The 22,761-nt window shown below is 39.1% G+C and overlaps 1 protein-coding gene across 1 annotated transcript in view; it reads right to left on the reverse strand.

Annotated features, from left to right (window-relative positions):
• The window catches only part of Ccdc15 (coiled-coil domain containing 15), a 76,960-nt gene extending 54,776 nt beyond the window's left edge, over positions 1–22,184 (reverse strand). The window contains exons 1-7 of the mRNA XM_038324518.1: positions 22,086–22,184; positions 21,613–21,799; positions 17,129–17,278; positions 16,324–16,515; positions 4,425–4,538; positions 2,046–2,168; positions 787–909 (exon numbers count right to left, since the gene is read on the reverse strand). Coding sequence (XP_038180446.1) covers positions 787–909; positions 2,046–2,168; positions 4,425–4,538; positions 16,324–16,515; positions 17,129–17,278; positions 21,613–21,792 — 882 coding nt within the window. The 5' untranslated portion in view covers positions 21,793–21,799; positions 22,086–22,184. The remainder of the gene's footprint in view (positions 1–786; positions 910–2,045; positions 2,169–4,424; positions 4,539–16,323; positions 16,516–17,128; positions 17,279–21,612; positions 21,800–22,085) is intronic.
• Positions 22,185–22,761: the final 577 nt, after the last annotated feature.

Below are 22,761 nucleotides of genomic sequence, written 5' to 3' on the forward strand. Positions count from 1 at the left end.
TGAGTTCAATTCCCAGCAACCACATGGTGGCTCGCAGCCATCTGTAATGAGATCTGGTGCCCTCTTCTGGCCTACAGACATACACACAGACAGAATATTGTATACATAATAAATAAATAAATATTTTTTAAAAAATAACCTGAGTCACCAGGTGACGGTGGTGTATGCCTTTAACCCCAGCACTCAGGAGGGAGAGGCAAACAGATGTCTGTAAGTTCAAGGCCAGTAAGGTCTACAGAGTGAGTTTCAGGATGGCCAGAGAAACCCTGTCTTGAAAAAACAAAAACAAAACAAAACGAAATAACCTGAGTCAATAATCCGAAATACACCATAAATCCCTAATTCAAATGACACTTTTTTTTTAAACACTTTTTCGCATTACTGGTGACTAAACCAGGACTTTATGCATGCTAGGCAAACACTCTCCCACTGTGCTACATAATCACCCCGCCTCCTTTTTTTGATTTGTTTTTCGAGGCAGGGTTCTCTGTGTAACAGTACTGGCTGTTCTGGAACTTGCTCTTTAGACCAAGCTGGCCTCAAACTAAGATCCACCTGCCTCTGTCTACTAAGTGCTGGGAATAAAGGTGTGTGCCACCACCGTCTGGCCATCAATCCTCTTTTTATTTTGGGATAAGTTCTCACAAAATTGTTCAGGCCGGTCTTGAACTCAAACGCAGTATCCAAGGCTGACTGTGAACTTGTAATCCTTCTGCTTCAGTCTCTCAAGTAATTAAGATTATATATCTGCGCCCCAAGACCATAAGTTTACTTTTTTGGCTTTACCTGAACTTTGCTGACAGCCTTTTCTCTGTCCTCAGAAAGGAGATCCTGCTGGTAACCCACACACCAATCTTCTCTCTCCTTTTCACCTGTCACAACAGATGAAATTTCCCCACAGCCAAGGTCCTAAAGAAAAAGCAAATAATAAAAACAAAAAGCAAAATCCAAAAGCTCACTAAACATAGCATTACAAGTAGAAACCATATCTTTACAATAACTTTAGAATACTTTAGATACCACAAACAAGTCTAGCAGAACAATGTATTCAAATGTAATTGACTGTTTATAGAGTACAAGGCTGTGTACTTAAAACTTTAAAACATTATTAAAAGAAATTAAAGATCTAAATACATGAAAAGATATTCCATGTTCAGACTAGGAGAAAATATTGTTCTTTGACAATATTGCTGGATTTGGTGGGTGATCTATAGTTCTAGAACTTTGAAGATAGAAATGAAAGCCCATGAGTTGAGACGAGCTTGGGCAATATACTGAAACCTTGAATACATATACACACACACACACACACACACACACACACACACACAAGCGCGCGCGCCACACATTGGCCACATTTCCAACACTATAGCTCACAAGAGGATCTAGAGACTCAAGAATTCCTATCAAAATGTCAGCTGGTTTAAAAACAAAAAAACAAAAATAAGCAAAAAAAAAAGGTTGAATTAACAAGCAAATCATACAGACACACAGAAGAGGAGGGGTAAGAAAGAAACCCTCATTTTTATCATGAACTGACATCTGACAAGGGTGTCAGACAATTCAATGGGAAAAGAATAACTCTTTAACAAATGGTATTAAGATAACTGGGTATCAACACAGAAAAAAATGAAGTGGACCCGTTCTTCAATTCATTCATGAAAATCAATTAAAGATGAATACAGACCTCAAAGTAAGAGCTAAAATTATATACTTAGAAGACCTAGGATAAAACGTCATGATCCCATGTATGCTAGGAGAGGTAACACTAAAAGAGCAAGAAACAAAAGACAACAATAAGTCAGACGACTCCAAAACTAAACTTTGGGGCCTATAAATGACACTACTGTTAAAGTGAATGATGGTCTACAGAATGGGAGAAGCTCACACATGTCTGCTGTCTAATAAGGGAAATACATTCACAACATAGAAAGAACATTTAAACCCTTATGATAAAAAGATGATCCAATTAAAATTTTTCAATAGACATTTTCTTTACAAGAGATATAAATAGGCAATAAACACCTGTATTTACATTTCCCTACCTGATTTTCCATAAAGTTCTGGTAATGAATTGTAGTTAAAGGGCCTTCATGGATCTTACCAGGGGGTTCCTCTCTTGCTTCTTTGTTTATCTTGATGCATGATGGTTTGCTAAGAAATGCTTTCTGGGGAGGTAAAACAAGCCAGTCCATATATAAATAGTCTAGGGAAAGCAATATGCTCATGATACTCACTTAATCTTTATTAATGATCTAGCAGCTTAGAATAAAGGAAAAGAATTACTATTTTCACTTCAACTATACAAATAAATCACATGTCAACATGTGGAATAAAATACTCTGGAAGAATATATAAACTTTAGAAATGACAATGTGCAGTTATTCTAGCCACCCATGATTACAGAAGACGTTTAATTTCAGTCTTGGCAACCTAACAAGGGTCAAACAAGAACATGTTGTACTTGTATCTCAATTTTTGAATGACAGTGACAGTTAGATAGGAGTATAACGGCACTAAAGTCTAGTAAGAAAAAGAAGGCAGAATTTAAATGGGTTACAGTGTAATTCCTTCCAATTGGTAGTTTCTGCTTCACACATACATGAATACTGGTCAGCTATGAGTAAAGGTGTACATGTAAGAAAAATTTCACTAATTTCACAGATCATTCCCAGTTATATGGAGTGGATCTATTTCTATTCTTTTATCTGGAAAAAGGACATGGCATTCTCTGGAAACAAGCAGCAAGTTTGAACTCATTATTGTTATAATAATAATAAATTACACTCATGGCACCTCTGACGTATGAAACTGGTTTGCACAAAGATGTTATTTCAGGATTAATTCTCTCTTCTACAGGACTAATTATTTTAGTCAGGTCAGTGAACAGTATTTTCTCTGGGAAACGACAATTGAAAGGCCTGAGTACATTCCAAACAAATAACAGTCTCTAGGAACTAACAACACCTTTTCCTGTCTTATGAAAACTGTCCAGTCCCTTTCTAATAGTACCCACCAATGACTCTAATAGTCCAAATACATGGCAGGTTTGAGAATACGCAAGGCACAAAAGAAAAGGTATTTCAAAAGTCACAACAGGATAGACGGTATTGCTGTAGTTAAGCAGCACACAATGTGTACGGTTCATGCCATATCCCAAGCGGGCACTGAAACTGGGAAAGAACTGAGAGACAGTTGATGGGCAGAAATACACCAAAAAGCCTAAGTAAGGGTCTATTTTACTAGATGCTGTCACTAAAACCTGGAAGTTAATGCCAAACTTGAGCAAACACATGAAAATACAAGAATCGAACATCCAAACTAGTAAAATCTGAAATAAGTAGGATACCTAAACAATGCCATTTTGTTAAGTACAGGCTTAAACACTTTTAAGCCTGGATGTACACTTGGTTTCTAATTCTTCATTCTAAATTTAAGTTTAGAATTAAATTAATTCCTTTATTAAAAATACTACTCATGCTGAGCAGTGGTGGCGCACACCTTTAATCCCAGCCCCTAGGAGGCAGAGGCAGGCGGATCTCTGTGAATCTGAGGCCGGGCTGGTTTACAGAGTGAGTTCCAGGACAGCCAAGCCTACACAGAGAAACCCTGCATCAAAACAAAAAAACAAACAAAAAACCAAACCAAACTAATAAAAACACAAATGTTAACCTGTTGGTGAAAATACCAAGAGATCTCTCAGGGGGCTTCAGTGTTACTGGGGAAGGATATAATAAACAAGTGAACAACAAGAATCTGAAACAAGAAGTGTGATAAGAAACCAAGACATACAAACACTTGGATATCTACAGTCCAGGAAGATAATACTGGTCTTCTGTTCCTTTCTTGCACTTGCTGGGATCAAATACAGTGTCTCACAGTTTTGTGTAATGTTATAGATAACTTTTATTTCCTTGTCTTCATTTAAAAATTTTTATAATACATAACTTTTAATTTTTAGTAAGGAAATAGTGAACACTATTTTTTGTTTGTCTTTTGAGACAGGGCTTCTCTGTGCAGCCCTGGCTGCCCTGTACTCACTCTGTAGAACCAGACTGGCCTCAAACTCAGAGATCTGCCTGAGTCTGTCTCATAGGTGCTGGGATTAAAGGAGTGCACCACCACGGCCTAGTGTTAACACTTGTTAAATAAATACATGTGTTTTTAAAGTTAAGATTATAAAATATGTAATCTTATATACAACTTTTTTCAGTTAAACGTTTTCCCTGTTCTTCAGATATTATTTGAAAATATAATTTTTCAAAAGAATGGCTACTATTTAGGTATATCCTAAATTTAGTCAATTATTCCCTATTAAATATTACTTCAATTATTTTATATTTCTAAATTATATAGACATAATAATAAATTCCTAGATATATTTTCACCTATTTTTAAAAGCAGCATATTGAAAATTAATTTACCTCATGGGCAAGAGAATTTTTCCTTCTACCGTTTAGAAACACTGGTGTCTTTTTGTCACTCACAGTTTTAAAGGATGCCAGCTGCTGACGTGCCTGTTTCAGAGTTTGACTAAGCTGCCAGAGAAGGTAGAAAAAAAGAAAACAAAAACAGGTTAAAGTCCTAATACCAAATGCACCCAGTGTTCCAACAGGAAAACAGGTCTCTATTATTAAAAGATGCCAGGTTCAGGACAAGAGGATTACTTGCAAAGGAGACTTTGGTCTGCTGAGAGCACTTTATAATACTGCTGTCATTATTCTGCGATAAAACTGGGTAACTTCGCGACTTGACTTAAGTTCTATAAAGCAAACCCATTGGAAAAGATACATACCTTTTATACATAAAATGTCAGGTAGTAATACCTAAATATACTTAGGATTTATTGAGCAAATACACCCTTATCTTCTATTCATCTTGCATAAATGTTTTTTATTACTCCTTGCTATAAGACTCCATACCTAGTTCTCCTAAAACTCTTATTTTCTTATTTATGTGACTCTTTTCTATACTACCTCATTTAAAATCTAATACTAGCCTTTTTTCAGATTTCTTTCTTCTCCAGGAAGCTTTCCTAACTGTCCTAGGTCATTTCTGTTGCTGTGACAAAAATACCTTGGCAAATGCAACTCAGAGGTTAGCAGGAGAAAGTGGCTTATTTCAGCTTACTGTTCCAGGTCCACCATTGTATGTTGTAAGGAGGTCACTTGTTGGTTCCCTACTGCTCAGCCCCAAAATAATCACAGAAACCATATTATTTGCAATACTTTGGCCAATAGCTTAAGTGTATTTCCGGTTAACTCATATCCTAAACTAACCCATCTCTATTAATCTGTGTATCACCACGTGGCTGTGGTTTACTGGGTAAAGTTCCATCCAGCATCTGTCTCTGGAGGGGCTATATGGCTTCTCCCTGACTCTGCTCTTCTTTCTCCCAGCATTCAGTTTAGTTTTCCCCACCTAGCTCTGTTCTACCCTATCACAGGCTCAAGACAGTTTCTTATTAACCAATGGTATTCACAGCAAACAGAGGGGAATCCCACATCAATTGTAGGGAAGTTAAGGCAGGAAATTCAAAGGGCTAATCACATTATACCCAATCAGCAACTAACTTGACTTCTTGATTGTACTAACTTAATTTCATTCTTGTTAATAGTTCAGGACACCTGGCCTAGAGAATGGTGCTGCCCACAGTGGGCTGGGTCTTCCCAATCAATGAATTTAACTAAAGCAACCCTCCACAGACAAGCCCACAGGCCAACCAGAAGCAGACAATCCCTCACTGAGACTCTCTTCTTGGGTGATTCAAGATAGAGTCAAGTTAACAATGGAAGTTGATTATCACATTAAGTTAATGTAGAGTGCAACACTGTACAACAGAACCAATTTATTTCAATTATTCTAAGAAACAACTGATATGCAGCCATCATATGATTTTATATTTACTCCTTATTCTAGTGATTTTAGTACATAACTACTTTCCTTTTCCAGTAGCAGAATCTATTTTATCTCTTTCAAATCTTCAAAGAATGTCCATTTAGGAGGGGAAAAAAAAAAACAGTGCATCTTTCTATTTAGGATACACAAAGCATCAGGAAAAGAACAAACATCTCCACACTAATTAAAGAAACTACAGCAAGGCTAGGAATACTTCTAACCCACTACTAAAATGGTAACAGAATCAAGTCTTCCTTGAGGAAAACTATGACGTAGTGATATAGTAATCAAACTATGTAATTTTTACTAATAATGAGCAAATGATTTTTAAAAAACTCCCACTACCAGTCCAATGTTCCATAGTATATCTTCTCCCCTGGTTTCCAGAGGTCTACACCTATAGCCAGGTAAACCAGTTGGAACCATTATTCTTTGTTCTACCAAAAAGAAGACTTCTGGATAAGGTGCAGAGTGGCAACAGAAATCGAGAGTTATTCACAATGCAAAAAGACATTCTATGCACTTGGAGTTAAACAATGTATAGCAAGCTATATGCTGCTTTGTTCACTGTCAGGTAGAATAGGCTTCAATGACCCATATGGCCAAAGATTCCAAAGGTCTGCTGTAATGCATCTAGAAACAGATGTCAGAATTTCATTTCCCATCAATTACTAATTTCCATTAGAGTCTGAGTCATAAGCAGGGTTTCAAGTGGTCCAACAGCTAGAAGAAGCACTGTGTTTTATTTCTCTTTCAATACCCTAACACTTTGCCAAGCCTCAACCTGTGAAAACCTTTTCAATTACAAGAACTATAGCAATCTGAATATTGGCTGCTATTTGGCCAACCAAAAATACTAGATCCTAATCCCTTGAACTCTGACATTTTATAAGGCACAAGGACCCTTGCTGATATGGTTAAGGGTACTAATATATGTACACAGTCTCAGATTATCCAAATGGACACTAATTGCCACTATAAGTGTCCTTGTAAGAGAGCAGTAGAGGGAGGTTCAGCAAAGAGGAGATGGTGTGAAGAGACAGACAAAGGCTTAAAGAACGCAGCTACAAGGAGAGGAATGGTAGCAGGTAAACACCAAAAGCTGGAAAAGTCAAGGAATATATTTTCTTCTAAAATCTGTGGGAAGGTGGCCCTGCTGATACCTTGATTAGGATCCATGAAACTCAGTTTAGATGTCTAACTGCTAAACCCTCACAAATACATTCCTGACACTTTAGTCATTTAAGTGAGGTAATCTGGGTATGTGGGCACAGATAATAGAACTTGGGATGCTGAGGCAGGAACGAGAGTACAAAGCTAGCCTAGGCTACACAGTGAGTTTAAGACTGTTCTTTCTGGGCTACTGAGTGAGACATTGTCGCAAAAACAAAACAAAAAAGTTTGAGGTAATATGTTAGAGCAGCCACAAAAGAACAAGAATTAATATTCAAAACACAGAAAATAGCTATTACTAGTATAAAACTATTTGATAATTAAGAGAAACTAGTATAAAAGAAGACTTGTAAGGTAATGGTGATCACTGTATATGCATGTACTTATATTTGTATGTTTGGAAGTATATTCAGGGGCTGGAGAGACAGCTCTGTTCTTCCAGAGGTCCTGAGTTCAATAACCAGCAACCACACGCTGGCTCACAACCATCTGTAATGAGATCTGGTGCCCTCTTGTGGCCTGCAGGGATACATGCAGACAGAACACTGTATACATAATAAATAAATAAAATCTTAAAAATAAAATATATTCAGAATACAAAATTTAATAATGTCTTGACACACAACTCAATCTTTTACAGTTATTAATTATTAACAGACTAGCACTCAATGGTTAGCCAACTTAACCTTTCTTGATGGAGCTGGTTGTAGTGGCTCATGCCTATAGTCCAAACACTTGGGAGACTCAGGCAAGAGGACTGTTGTAATTTCAAGGCCAGCCTCAGCTAAGTAGTAAGTTCCAGGGCAGCCTCAGTTAAGGAGTAAGACTCTGCCACAAAACAAACAAATGGGCTACTAGGAGCATATACTGTTCTTCCAAAGGACGTGAGCTCAGTCCCAGCACCCATATCAGGAAACTCACAACTACCTTAACTTTACCTCCAAAGGATCTGATGCCCTCTTCTTGCTTCCATGAACCCTGCCTCCAACACAAACATCAGTATAAATAAATAATTTAAAAAACAAATAATTCCCTAGTGGAGATGAAAAATTCATAACTGAACAGAAAACCCAGCAAATAAAAAGAATCAATATAACTTCAGATAAAAAAAAAAACTGCAGTTACCACCTGGTATGATTAATATTTATGGCAATGGCAAAGAAAATGCTGAATCTCAATCTAAGCAAAATTTTAGTATAGTAATATTATAAAGAGAGGGTATGGGATGGAAAAGTACTGGCAAGAGGGAAAGAAAAGTGAGCCAAATTCTCACCTTTCCTAATGGGACATCAGAAAGAATCTCTACCACATACTTATGTTGTCCACGTTTCCTCTGAGATTGAACAGTCCATTCTCCAGGAAACTCTTTAAACAGGAAGGTAAACAACCCAAAATTGTGGCAGGAAGTCCCTGAAACTGACCAGATTCACTAAACCCTTCGCTGCCAGAGTGAGCAATCAAATCTCTGGGTCCACCTCAGACTCTGAGCTGCCAAGACTAAAACAAGCTGAGCTTCACAGAAGACTCGGAGGAGAAAACCTGCAAAGACTCAGAGCAGGCCAGCTGTCTGGAAGAGGCTTAGACCAACAGAGGCCCCTGGGAAGGACACTCTCCAACTGTGGAGCTACCTGCAAGATGTGCAGTGTGCTCCAGGTGCCCAGCTGTGTGAGCTGTCACCCATGCTGGGGTGGGCCTTGGTGATGCAGCTGTCTTTGACTCTATCTGCTTCTGTAAGGAGCTCCTCACCTGGGCTCCCAGTAAACACACTGGTTCATCAGTTGGGCTTTGGTGATATCTGTACGTTGGTCTGTTGTGGTTTGCGTCTTCCCAGCGAATGCTTTGTCACAAAACAGCTAATTACTCAGAAACATGAATGTCACTACCAAAACATAAAACTTTACAAAAAATCAAAACTAAATAGTAGCTTTAGTGGAGGGAGAAATGCAGAAACAGGCAAAGCTCTTCTGTTTTTAAAATATGGATATTTTATATACCTTTTTCTTTATTTGTTTATAAAGTTACACAATACTACTTCAGACCTTAGGTAGAGAACACAAGCCTAGGTTTTCTTCTACCTATAGAAACACCAGTCAACAGAAGTTCACTCACTCTGACTCTCTGAGAGACAGTATCCTGTATGTGATAAGTCTGAGGAAAACAGGCATCTCACAAGCTCTACTAAAGGCTGACAGCCTCCCCTCAAGCCTTAGCTGCTTGGAACAATGGCTAAAGAGCTGCATATCAATTAAAACAGGTCTGGATACAGTGTCTTCTACACGTTACATAACAGAAAGTGATATGTCGTGCTCAGAAACAATTTTAGTCATTAGCAAAGATACCTTTGCCCAAACTTATAGTATATTAATTAATGTCAAGATTTAAGTGTCAAAATATGACCAGTATTATTATATGATAAAAATTTAAAACATTCAGCAAGTATACATGGCAAAATTTAACAAACATATTATATATGTATGTATATCCTCTACCTCTTTTAATTTGTTCATGTAATTTAGCCCACTGGAAGGACAGAATTTGTATGTAACCAAACTAAAACTATTAATACTGTGTATATCATAGGAAAACATAGGGATTAATACTTATAGAATGTTACCTACTTTTCGTTATGGAATGTATTATCAATTTAAGATATGTGCAATGCCAAAATAGCTATCCAAAGTTGTTTTTCTTTCAATATAATGCAGTATATTTACACATTATATTGATTTTGTAGTAGAGGAGTGAGTTTGAGACATGGTCTCATGTAGTCTAGATGGCCTCATTTTTTTGAAGATTTATTTATTTATTATGTATACAGTGTTCTATCTGCATACATAATAAGAACAAACCAGAAAAGGGCGCCAGATCTCATTATAGATGGCTGTGAGCCACCATGTGGGTGCTGGGAATTGAACTCAGAACCTTTGGAAGAACAGCCAGTGCTCTCAACCACTGAGCCATCTCTCCAGCCGCCTCTAGATGGCCTCATACTAACTTCATAGGACCAGTGTGCTCTTAACCAGTGTGCAATATCTACAGCACCAATTGAGTGTATTCTTGATATAAACTTTTCTTGTGTGGGCTACTCTGAATTACCTGAATGGTATCTATGGTGGCTTGAATAAAAAATGGTCTCCACAGGCTCATATATTTGACACTTGGTCCCCAGTTGATTGAATTGTTTGAGAAGGACTAGGAGGTGTGGTCTTATTGGAGGAGACATGTCATTGGGTGTGGACTTTGAGGTTTAGAAAACCCACATCATTCCTAGCCGTCTCTCTCCTCTCCCCTTTTCCCCAACTCCCTACTGCTCTAGCACCATGCCTGCCTGCGTGCTATCATATTCCCCACCAAGATGATCATGAACTCAACTGTAAGCCCCAGTCATGGTATCTTCACACAGCAATAGAAAAGACAACACCTTATAGATAATTTAACAATTATTTCACATCATTTAAATATTTACTTAAAGGGCTAGAGAGATGGCTGGGTGATTAAGAATGTTTGCTTCTCTTCCAGAGGACCTGAGTTCAGTTCCCAGGACTCACAGCTGCCTTTAACTCTACCTCCAGAGAATCTGATGCCTTTTCTAGCCTCCTTGAACGCACACACAGATATACACACACAAAAAAATAAAAACAAATAAATCCTTACTACAAAAAGTAACTGTTTCCAGGATAGAAAAAATGCTAGGAATCTGTGGAGTCATAAAAGAGTAAAAACATAACATGTAAAAGAATGAAATTAAACCCATATGACACTTTCGTGGTAAGAAAAAAAAAAATAAAGGATCTTTATATGAGACCTGAAATTGACTATTAGGACAACACACAGGAAACACTTCAAAATTTTTAAGGAATTTCTAAAAGCACTCTAATAGCACAGGAAACTGTTCTAAGAATTAGTTGACAAATGGGATTGCATGACATTTAAAAAAAAACTTCTATACAGCAAAGGAAAGTGACAAACCTTTCAAAATGAGAGAAAACTGTAACTAACCACACATCTGACAGAGGATTAACACCTAGACTCTATAAAGAACAGAAAAAGTTAGACACTAGAAAAGGGAAATCATCCATTCAATAAGTAGACTGAAAATACAAATGGCCAAGACATACTTTTTTAAAATGTTTAATAGACTCAGCTACCAGAGAAATACATATTTAAAAACTGCCTTGAGATTGTATCTAAACCCAGTCAGAATGCTGGCATGGATGTGAGGGGAAAGGATTAGTATATATTATTGGTAGGAACACAAACCGCTGTAGCCACTGTGGAAATCAGTTGGAAGTGTCTCAAAAACTACAAATAAAACTATCATGTGATCCAGCTCTAGCTGGAATCTAAGTCAGCATATCACAGAGAGAGTTGCACATCCATTTTATGGCTGCACACTATTTACAATAGCCAAGATAGAAGACCTGCACAAATGTCTACCAGCGAATGAAGAAAACATGGGAACGCTATTCATCCATGAAGAGAAATGAAATAATGTCATTTGCTTGTTGACTGGAACTAGAGAGCATCTTGTTAGGTGAAATAAACCAGACTCAGACAAAAGCATTACATTTTCTCTTATATATAGTTTTTTCTTACAGTATGTGTGCAGCCCCAATATGAAAGTAAAAGGAGGCTAAAAAAGAATAAAAGGTCTAAAAGAGAGAAGGAAAGAAACAAAACATCATGTTTTCTCTTACAAAAAACCTAGGGGTCACACAGTGGTGGCTCATGCCTTTAATCCTAGCACTCAGAAGGCAGAGGCAGACAGATCTCTGTGAGTTCAAGGCCAGCCTGATCTACAAAGTGACTTCTAAGACAGCCAGAGCGACAGAGAGAAACCCTGCCTTGAAAAACAAACAAACAAACACACAAACAAAAATTTAGGTTTTAGAGAGAGCAAAAGTGAGGAGAGAAGGAGAGGAAGGCAGGCTAGCAAAAAGGAAAAGGATAGGAAACAGGAGACAGCAGTGGGAGAGGGCAATTAAGAAAAAGGTATAATGATATACATAGAAAAGCTCATAATGAAATTATTTTGTATACTAACTAAAAAGTTATTTTAAAAAAACCAAGACAGCAAAATATTCAGTGAGAAACAGAAAGTTAAAATGAAACATGCTGCATGATCTAAAGATAAATGTGTTGCATGGTAAGAATGAAGATATGGTAAGGTGTTTTTAAGACGAAATCCAAATAAAATAACCAAGAGACACCACAGACTCAGAATTAACTCCTAGACAAACTTACCTTACCTCTAACTCTCTACATCCTGTGGTTTGAATGTCAAATGTCCCACAAAGGCTCACATGTTTGAACACTTGATCCCTACCTGAAGATGCTGTTTGAGAAAGTTGTGGAACCTTTAGGACATGGAGCTTTGCTGGAAGAAGTAGGTCACTGGGGCTGAGCCTTGAGGCTTTATAGCATAGCTGCACTTCCTACAGACTCTGCTTTTTGAGTGCAGACACAGTGTGACCAGCCAGCCTCCTGTTCCTGCCACCATGCTGTCCTTGTTGGCCGTCATGTCTTCCTAGCCACAACAGAATGTATGTCCCTGGAACTCTAAGCCAAAAGAAGCCCTTTCTCCCTTAGGTTGCTTTTGTCAAGGTATTTTATCACAGCAACAGCAAAGTAGTAAGACACTAGATGATCCTTATATTATTACGTATATTCCAGATGTTAAATATTTCAATGTCACATGATCTTTAAAAACCTAGTGTCAGTCAGGTGTGGTCTGCACACACCTTTAATCGCAGGGCTCGAGAGGCAGAGGCAGATGGATCTCTGTGAGTGTAAGGCCACCTGGGCTACACGAAAATGATGCAGTCCAGAGGACACTAGTTTAAGCTTGAGCACCCATGACAGCTCAAGAGCCTCTGCAACCCTAGTTCCAGAGGTTCCAATGCCTTCTTCTGGCCTCTGCAGACATTGCAAACACATAGTGCACAGACATATACATACAGGCAAAACACCCATCACATAAAATAATAAAAAGAGGGAAAAACAACTTAAAATTCCAACTATTTTTCTAGTTTAAAGAAACAAAACCTGAAAACTCACTAACATCCAGAAATTAAAATTATGTTGCCATTATCTAATCAGTTCTACACAAAGTACAGGAGTTAATGCTTCAACAATTTCATTGTCTGGTTTCATAATGACATCTAGTGGATTAAAAGTACACTAGAAATGGTGAGAATAAAAACAGCCATTGTCACAGGGTTGTGTGGAAAAAAGTTCACAGGACCAAATCAGTAAGTCACCAGACATCCTTCACTAAGTCATCTTTTTTAAGGAAAAAGAATGAAAATGTATACAAACCTTTAAAATTTCATAATGCAAAGGCTCTTTATAACTAGATTTCTTGCCTCACCTCATTTCTCCGTTATTTCCTTATAAACTACCAACTAGAAAGATTTTATCACTTATTCTAGCATTACAGATCCCACATTTTTCACTGTTCCTACCTCAAAAAGTCTCTGGAATTTATCAATTTAGGTCAGCATACCAATGCAAAACAAGCAGTTCAATTCCACCCTTTGCATAAATTCTTTCTGTACTATTTCCTTACAATTTTAAAATTTGGAGTTTCCACAGCACAACTTTTTTGATCAAGCACATTAAATGTCTATATTACTTACTAGATTTGGGGTATAGCAGACTAAAGTATATCTACTTGGAAATGTAAACCCATCAAGGGTCCTATTTCACATTAGTACCCCCCTACAACACTTAACAAATATAATCTGTTCACGTACACGCTGACTGCGTGACAGGCCACACACTGTATTCTATAGAAAAAAATCCTCTGCAATGAGATTTATAGTTATAATCATGATGGTAAAGACTGGATTTTCCTTCACTCTTCTATCTCTTATAATGTAACCCGTGTATAGCTTAATAAATTCTTCATTTTTTTTTTATTAAGGGAGAATCTATGTGGCATTAAACTTCCTATTTTCCTGACCTGATTCCTGAAGACGAAGATTGTAAGTATTTATCACTATATCTGGCTCCTATTTATAAACTCTAAAAAAGAAAATTAAGATAATTATCAAAATGATTACTACAAATTATACAATGCCCCTAAACAAAAAGAAAGTTTGAGGCAAAAGAAATTTCAAAACAAAATTTGAAGATGATAGCATGTGCCTTCTAATACTCTCTCTACTTACACATGTAGCCCAATTCGATTATGACCAAGTACTGCGGAAGTGAGTAAATCCTGAGTGAATGTGTGCTGCTGACATGGAGCAGACATGTCAAGGACCCCAGTGCCTTGGAAGTGGCAAAGCCTTCCTTGGTGAGGTCAAGAAGGATGGCAAATCCTTCTCTGCTCCATATGCAGATACTGATTATGTATGCAGAAAAAAATTCAACATAGCTTTCCCCACTCCTCCCAGGCATTTATGTCCCCTGAGATCCTAAACATGCCTCCTTGATCCAGCTGTATACCATAATCCCCGCCTCCTTGATCCAGCTGTATACCATAATCCCCGCCTCCTTGATCCAGCTGTATACCATAATCCCTGCCTCCTTGATCCAGCTGTATACCATAATCCCTGCCTCCTTGATCCAGCTGTATACCATAAGCCCTGCTTCCTTGATCTAGCTGTATACCATAATCCCCACCTCCTTGATCCAGCTGTATACCATAATTCCCGCCTCCTTGATCCAGCTGTATACCATAATCCCTGCCTCCTTGATCCAGCTGTATACCATAAGCCCCGCCTCCTTGATCCAGCTGTATACCATAATCCCCGCCTCCTTGATCCAGCTGTATACCATAAGCCCTGCTTCCTTGATCTAGCTGTATACCATAAGCCCTGCCTCCTTGATCCAGTTGTATGCAATAACCTACCTCACTGTTCAACTCTACACAATAAACATGCTGAACTTTTGGCGTATTGCAGCTTCTCCATCAGAGAGCCCAGTACATCTGATCCCAGCTTCCAGCTTTTCTGTACAGGTGCCCCTATATCTTGTCTTGTTGCCCCAGTTAGGTCAATCCCTGAACCTAAGTAAAACTTGGAAAAGTACATTAACTCAGGAAGTAGAATGGCTTTTATTTGCATGTGCTCATTGTTTAACATATTTTTTCTTTTCTTCTCACTATCCCTAAATATGTGTTTTAAAATAGGATGAAGAACATTTCTTAAAGTAGAGGTAAGCAACACATCAATAAAATCTCAGGTAACCAAGAAAGGAACTGACTGGATGGGGAGTATGCTGCTACTCACAGTGCTTTCAATTTTAATCATTAGATACATTTAAAAAGTTACTAAATTGTTTTCCAAGTATTCTGATATGCTAAGAATTTAAAATATTATTGCCTGGCATATAGTAGCTAATTTTATTATAATAATTAATTTAAAAAAGAAAAGAGAAACAAAAAAATAATAAATGAAATACTCGTAGCTATATTGAATTCCTTAGCATCAAAGGTTAACATCATTTCTGTCTGTAGCTACTAACTGGCAATAACATATAAAGAACATAATTTCAGTATAACTGGGAAACCCGATGTTCTTTGACTTAAGACTCTAATAAATTTTGAATTCTACGCTTTTAATACCTTTCTTTAGATAGTTCTACAGTGTCTTCTCAAAAACAAATGAATGTAATATAATAAGGGAGATATTTATAATAAGGATGGTATGATGTTCACATGTATAACCCCAGCACTTGGGAGATAGAGGTTGTGGGTCTCAGGTTAGCCTGAGCTACACAGCAAGACATTATCAGCCAACCAGCCAATCAATCCATAAACAATTTTTTAAAAATGAAAATAAGCACTATCATACTAGTCCTCGCCGCACCAAAAACGTGGCAATAAAAAAGTGAAGTTGGGGCTTGGAAGATAGCTCAGCAGCTAAAGAGTTTGCTGTAAAAGTGTGAAGACCAGAGTTCAGATCCCCAGAATCCACGTAAAAATTCAGGTGAGCTGGTGTCCATGTATAAATCCCAGTATGTGAGAGGCATAGATGGGGAATGGGACACCAGGTTCCATGAGAGACCCTGCCTCAATATATAAGATAGGAAGTGAGTGAGAAGGAAAATTGATGTTAACGTCAAGCCTATACATGAGCACACACACACGCCTATACACACATATATATATATTACACATACACACAAGAAAAAGTGAAATACAGTATATTAACTCATAATCTCTATTTTATACCCTAAATATAGCTATAGGTTAGAGGACTGAGGGGAAATCACTAATATAAAATGAAATGTACCTGTACTTACAGCGTGAGCTTGTTGTTTAAACAACTGATTCTGATTCTCTCCGTCTTCTGTTGCATCCTCAAGTACCTGGGAAGGAGGTAACCTACAACTTCCAATAGCAGCGTTCAAATTGCTGGGGAAAACACTTGTCCTTTTAGGAGTTAAATGTGTCGGATCTGAACACTGCATGGCTATAGAGCCTTCCTTTTCTGCCTACACAAAGGAAACAGAGGGGATAATGAGACTCTATTCCCTTCTAACACAAATAGTCCCTCCCAGCAGCCATAAGATTTCCAACCAAAACAACAGAGTAGGGGGCAGGAAGCCTTAGCTGACAGAGTAGCCAAGATTTACCAGGCACCTATCACGTGCTAATAATTTAACTAGACTATCCCACCTAGCTCGTCTACAATCCTGTAAGATTCAGTATCACATCATACTGTGAAGGCTACTGTGGCTGTCAACTGGACTACGTCTGGAATCAAGGAAAACCCAAGCAACAGGGCACACCTGGGAGGGACTTCCTTGATCGGATGATTGAGGTGGGAAGACCCACCCTAAATTTAGGCCATTCATTCTAGGAATTCGAACTTAAATCTGTACCCAAAATCCTGACATTCTTTTTCAAGTATTTAATGAAAGGGGAAAAAGGCAAGTCAGAACAACACAGGAACAAAAACAGTTTCTCTACATGAAAATTGACTGGGCTTCGTAGACAACGGGATTTTAACAACACAGAATCAAAGGAGAAGCGATCCTGACAGGCCTCACAGCTTATCTCAAGCACACAAACTTCCCACCCAAGCCAGCTCACTTAGGGACTCACTGCTTCGTAGGACTTCTGCAGGTGCTGCTTCTTCCTCAGCTTAACTTGCTGATTTACCCGGTGTTGGACTTGTCTCTGAAAATGTTTCAGAGATTCTTGCTTTCTTCGTTGCTGTTCCTTTATTTCCTCTTCGATCATGTATGCTGAAGCCTTTGAAAAGATAGAAAGTGAATTTAAATGTCATCAGTTTTGCCCATGAGGAATGTCACGACTACAGAAAAGGTAGTCTATAATTGTGAAGACCGGGTCTCCAGAGGAGCAAGGAAATCAGAGTTAAACCCACTATCTAAGTGTAGCTCGCAAGTCCCAGGAGCTCAGAGCAAGTCAAGAGCTTTAAAAAATGGAATGTGTGAATAGCATATCAAATCTTAATGTTTTATTCAATCAACTAAAATCAAAGATGCCTTCATTAATTCTTAATGAACTTTACCCTGTGTCGTGGCTTCTAATGTCAGTAGACAGTAGAAATACCATATTACTCACCATTCACCAGACATGTTTCCAATGTATAGTGCCTTCATACTTAGAATTAGCCATCCCCTTTTTGGGTGGAGGGGAGTATGCCATTATTATAGCCCCAGCTAGTCTGCAGCCCACTACATAGTTAAAGCTGACCTCAACCTCCTGTCCCTGTCTCCCAAGTGCCTTTCACTCCATTTTTAACGTAGCTTTCCTTTCATCCATCTAGTAAAGGCCTTCTTAGTCTTCAAGATTATCCAGCAATTTCCTCTGAGTTCTTATGCTATAGCACATTTCATTTTAATATGAATAAAATGTAGCACTAATTTTCCTGCTATCTGAGGGCAGGAAATGTTTAACACTCCTTTCTTTGGGTAATTTACATATGATGAAAATGCTTAAAATATATAGAAATTGGTCTTCAAAAATGATATCTTAACCTAAATAATCAATTCTCTTGGTATTGACACTTCTGTGTAGTCTTTTAACCCACACTGAATTTTATCTATCTATGTATAAACAACAGAATGAGGCAGAAATGTTGGATCTATGATTTCCCCAACAAGGTCATTAAGTAACTTCTACTGAAGCTCTGGAAAGCTCACCATGGGGAAAAGCCAGTGCCACAAAAGAACTCTGACTACTCTGAGACTCCCATGGTCAACGGAAACACAGCTAGTCAAATTAGCCAAATGACATGAGAGATATCCAGCCACCCCCAGATATTCTAGTCATCCTAGCCCAAATTACACACATGAAAAAGTCTTACTGAACACGATAGCCTGCAAAGACCCAAGAACTTTAAAGGCCAGAACCCATCAAGCTGTCCCAAATACATCCAGTTACTTAAGCCACTCGGCTGAGGCCCAAGACACTGCAGTAGATAAAGACATGCCACTTTACTCTGTGTAAGCCCCTGACACACAGCATTACCTGCTTTACGCCACTATGTTCGCATGTGGCTTGTTATACAACAAGACAATGGGGGGTGTTACATGTAAGAGAGATCTTATATAAGACCACAGTGATTTTTTTTCATAATAATTTAATTACCAAGGAGAAATAAAGTTCCAAGCTATGAGGTTTTTATGCACCCTCAAGATCCCTTGGAATGTAGAATAGGTTATTCCCTTAGAGCAGCCAAGTAACTATTTACCCCATCATTGAACTGGCAGTGCTGTGCTTGCTCATAAGGATGGCTTCCCAGATTACACATGCTCTGCCAAATGCTGACCAAACTCCCTTTGACTGGAGCTGACAACAGGATGATGTGAAAATAGGAAAGCAGACAATCTGTGCATATTTCAGGACTTTAAATATTCTGAATGTGTGAAAACTTAAAATTAACTATTTTACACAACACAAAAGGTATTATGGTAACAAGTTTTGAACAGTTTGATACTACTGAGATTATAAAGGTATCTTAGTAATTAGAAAGAAGTACTGGGCCAGTGAGATAGCTCAGCAGGTAAAGGTTATGATGAGCTGAGCTCCTCACCAAGGCCCACATGGTGGGAGGAGAACCAATTTCCACATACACAAATAAATAGATGGAATTAAAGTGTATTGACTTCAGTAATAAAAGAACTTTGTATCAATTTTTAATTATTGATTTCTATTTCACTCACCTTTTTCAGGGCTTTCTCTCCTTCACTCCCTATTACTAAAGAAATTCTGATGATCTGCTTCATGTCTAAATTGTTTTAATTTATTCTAATTTGTTCCCCTAAATCTAATCTCTCCCTAACCCTTATAACTTTGAGGCAATTAATCTAATTCAAATAGTTTGATAATGGAACATATTGATAAATATCAAATAGTGAACAAAATCAATATTCCCCAAGACTTCCTATAGTTTGCCACTGCCCTGATTTTCAAATCCTGTCATGTACTAAGACTTCCACTCCAATCAATGTAGCCCATCCTTGAACTCCTGACCACTTCCTGCTTACTTCCTACTATCCTCAGTCCCCTTGATAGGAGAATCATCTCATCTCTGCTTATCCAGATTGTTTTAAACTTTCATACCAACCAAGTCATATTTCTTCTTTGATTAAGCGAAGATAGTCTTAGCACTTAATCACACGCAGTCCAACTCTTGAATTCCTTCCTGAAAGGTGACAAGCTAGGCATAAATCAATGAATATGTAACGATATATACAACGAACATAAATAAAATTAACTTACTATATTGCATTGTTATTAATATTTGTAACTGGGGGGAGTTGATGACTTGGGTTTTGACTTGGCTCTTATATCTGACCTGGACCTCCCAAGCTGGCCTCAGAGATCACCCTGCTGCTGCCTCCCGAGTGAAGGGATAAAAGGCGTGTACCACCATATCTAGTCATTTATAATTTTTAATATCTTTATCTTTTTGTGTATGGGTGTTTCGCCGCATGTATGTCTGTGCACCACATATCTGCAGTGTCCTCAAGGACCAGAAGGTTAGAGTCTCTGGAACTGGAGTTAAAGACAGATGCCTAATGGGTGCTGGGATTCTGGAAGAACAGCCATTACAGTGCTCTTATCTGCTGAGCCATCTCTTTCGCCCCACATTTATAATTTTCAAAATTTATTTTGTATGTTTGTGTGTGTGTGTGTGTGTAGACATGTGTATGCCACAGTGTGATCTTATGTGTGGAGATCAGAGGATTTTCCGAAGTTGGCTCTCTCTCTCTCTCCCTCCACCTGGTTTTGAGGCAAGGTCTCTCTTTGCTTCAGGCTAGCTGGCCCACAAGCTTCTGCAAGATTCTCCGGTCTCTGGTTCCCATCTCAATACAGAAGTGTGGGGATTACAGATGTACACCACCCCATCTAGCTTGTACCTGGATTCCAGGACCAGAACCTCAGGTCATCAGGCTTGCACAAGTACTTCTACCTGCTAAGCCATCTCCCGAACCCTTATATAATATTTAAATGTGTCTTGTATCTCCTCTAAAATCAAGAGCACTGAGAATATATTTTTCACCCATGTTTACTTCCTTGTCTACACTAAGAACAGTGCAGATTTCCTGCATTCCATAAACACTTTCTGGGTATCTACATAAACTAGGCAATATTTATTTAATATAAAAATGAGTTGTGGGGCCGGGCGGTGGTGGCGCACGCCTTTAATCCCAGCACTCGGGAGGCAGAGGCAGGCGGATCTCTGTGAGTTCGAGGCCAGCCTGGTCTACAAGAGCTAGTTCCAGGACAGGCTCTAAAAAAGCTGCAGAGAAACCCTGTCTCGAAAAACCAAAAAAAGAAAAAAGAAAGAAAAAAAAATGAGTTGTGGAACATTTGTTTGCTATGCACAATAAAAGTTGAACAAAGAGCCAAGGGACAGCCTGTTGAAACACTAAACAAAAACCTTGCAAAACCGCTCTCATGTGTTAGCATGAGACTCATTCAAACATTTACATGTGGTAAACTTTCGAAAGGGTGTCCCTTCATCTGAAATGCTTCTTCCTGTCTGCAGCAACTGCATTTCTGTTCTTTCAGGACCAACAAAGACCATATCTTCTCATTCAGTCAACAGATACGTCCTAAAAGGCCTACTTTACACCAGAAGAGGAAGGAACGAAACGTCTCCCTGGCCTCGTGGAATTTACAACTTTCTCTGTGTTTCTGTCAGGATTAAACTCTTTCTCTTCTATTTTTTTTACTTCATTTTGCCTTGATCTTCCTTTAAAAACTTAAAAACTTTGAGCAACTAATTAACATTTAAAGTGTGACCAACGGCCATTCATATCATGTTACAGCATGTCTGCAAGATGTACACAGCAAACAATCAAGTTTGTGAAATAAACTATTTACTGGCCCACGAATTATGTTCTGTATGGTGAGTAATAAGCACTGAAATCGTACTTGATTATGCCAACAAAAGATGTAAAATACATCATTAATGTATAATCCCTAAACAAGGATATAATCTCTAACCGAATAGCATTCTTCTGCTGCTCATCTCCAAGCACCAACAATCAGAGAAGCCTACCTAAAAAAGGTGGGCAGGGATCTCTGTATCTGGGTCAACTGACACTCACATGTGCGGGGATTTCCGAGAAATTTGGTGAGGCAGGTTCCACCCATGCCCCAACTGGTATTATGGCCTGGTTCCTCTCAGCCAGCACTGCCAAAACGTCCTTACTCTTCGTGGGGTTTAAAGCCAGGGGTAATTTTGTGGGATTCCGAGGCTTCTTGAGGGGCGCCATACCTCCTGGCATCTGACTTCTGCTTAGGAGAAAAGAGAGGGGCAAGAAATAAAGACGGGGGCGGGGGGGGGGGAGGGTTTGAAAATTACTTTCTGGGAGTAATGGAAATGAAGGGAAGGAGAAACGAGAGTTGGTTTGGGAGACGGAAAACTGCTCAGAGTTGAGCATAGGCGGGCGGTGGGGACAGGACTTGGGTCTGAGAGGATGCCCCACGGCAGCGAGAAGCGCGGCCCCACCGGAGCCGGTGCAGGAGGGCGGGGAACCTGTGAAGCTCGAGCAGAAGCGCGGGCAGTTGGACAGGGAACCTGTGAAGCCTGGAGCCCGCCGCGACCCGGACCTCCTCACACTCAAACTCCGCGGGCTGCTGCGCAAAGCCAGGACAACAAACCGCCACTCCGCGTCGGACGCCTGCCCTGCCCCTTCCGGCTTCGCGTCATCCCTCCCGGCTGGAAAGGTGCGAGGGGCGGGGATCCGGGCACGGAGGGCGGGGGGGGGGAATTCCGTCACTTCCGCTTCCTTCCCATTGGATGGGAGGGCCAGAGCAGGTTGGGGGAAGTTTCCGAGTTTAGGTTCTGCCTCTGCCTGGTTGCTGACGCTGTAGTCATCTCAATTTTATTTTCATTTTTATTTTTTTGGTTCTTTTGAGACAGGGTTTTTCTGTGTAGCCCTGGCTGTCCTGGAAATCTCTTTGTTGACCAGGCCGGCCTCGAACTCAGAGGTCTGCCTGTCTCTGACTACCAAGGGCTGGGAGTAAAGGCGTGTGCCATCACGGCCTGGTTTGTCATCTCCTAATCTGTAAGAGGGATGTCTAGCATGATGTGCGGGCGGGCAAGGGTAGGCAGGGAAAGAAAGCACCCAAAAGGTGGTTCTCAACCTGTTGGTCACAACCCCATTTGGTCACGTATCAGATATCCTTTATATCCGATATTTACATTACAATTTGTAGCAGTGGCAAAATTGCATATCTGAAGTAGCAATGAA

The sequence above is a fragment of the Arvicola amphibius genome, chromosome 3, assembly GCF_903992535.2.
Source record: "Arvicola amphibius chromosome 3, mArvAmp1.2, whole genome shotgun sequence".
In the NCBI taxonomy this organism is placed as follows: domain Eukaryota; kingdom Metazoa; phylum Chordata; class Mammalia; order Rodentia; family Cricetidae; genus Arvicola; species Arvicola amphibius.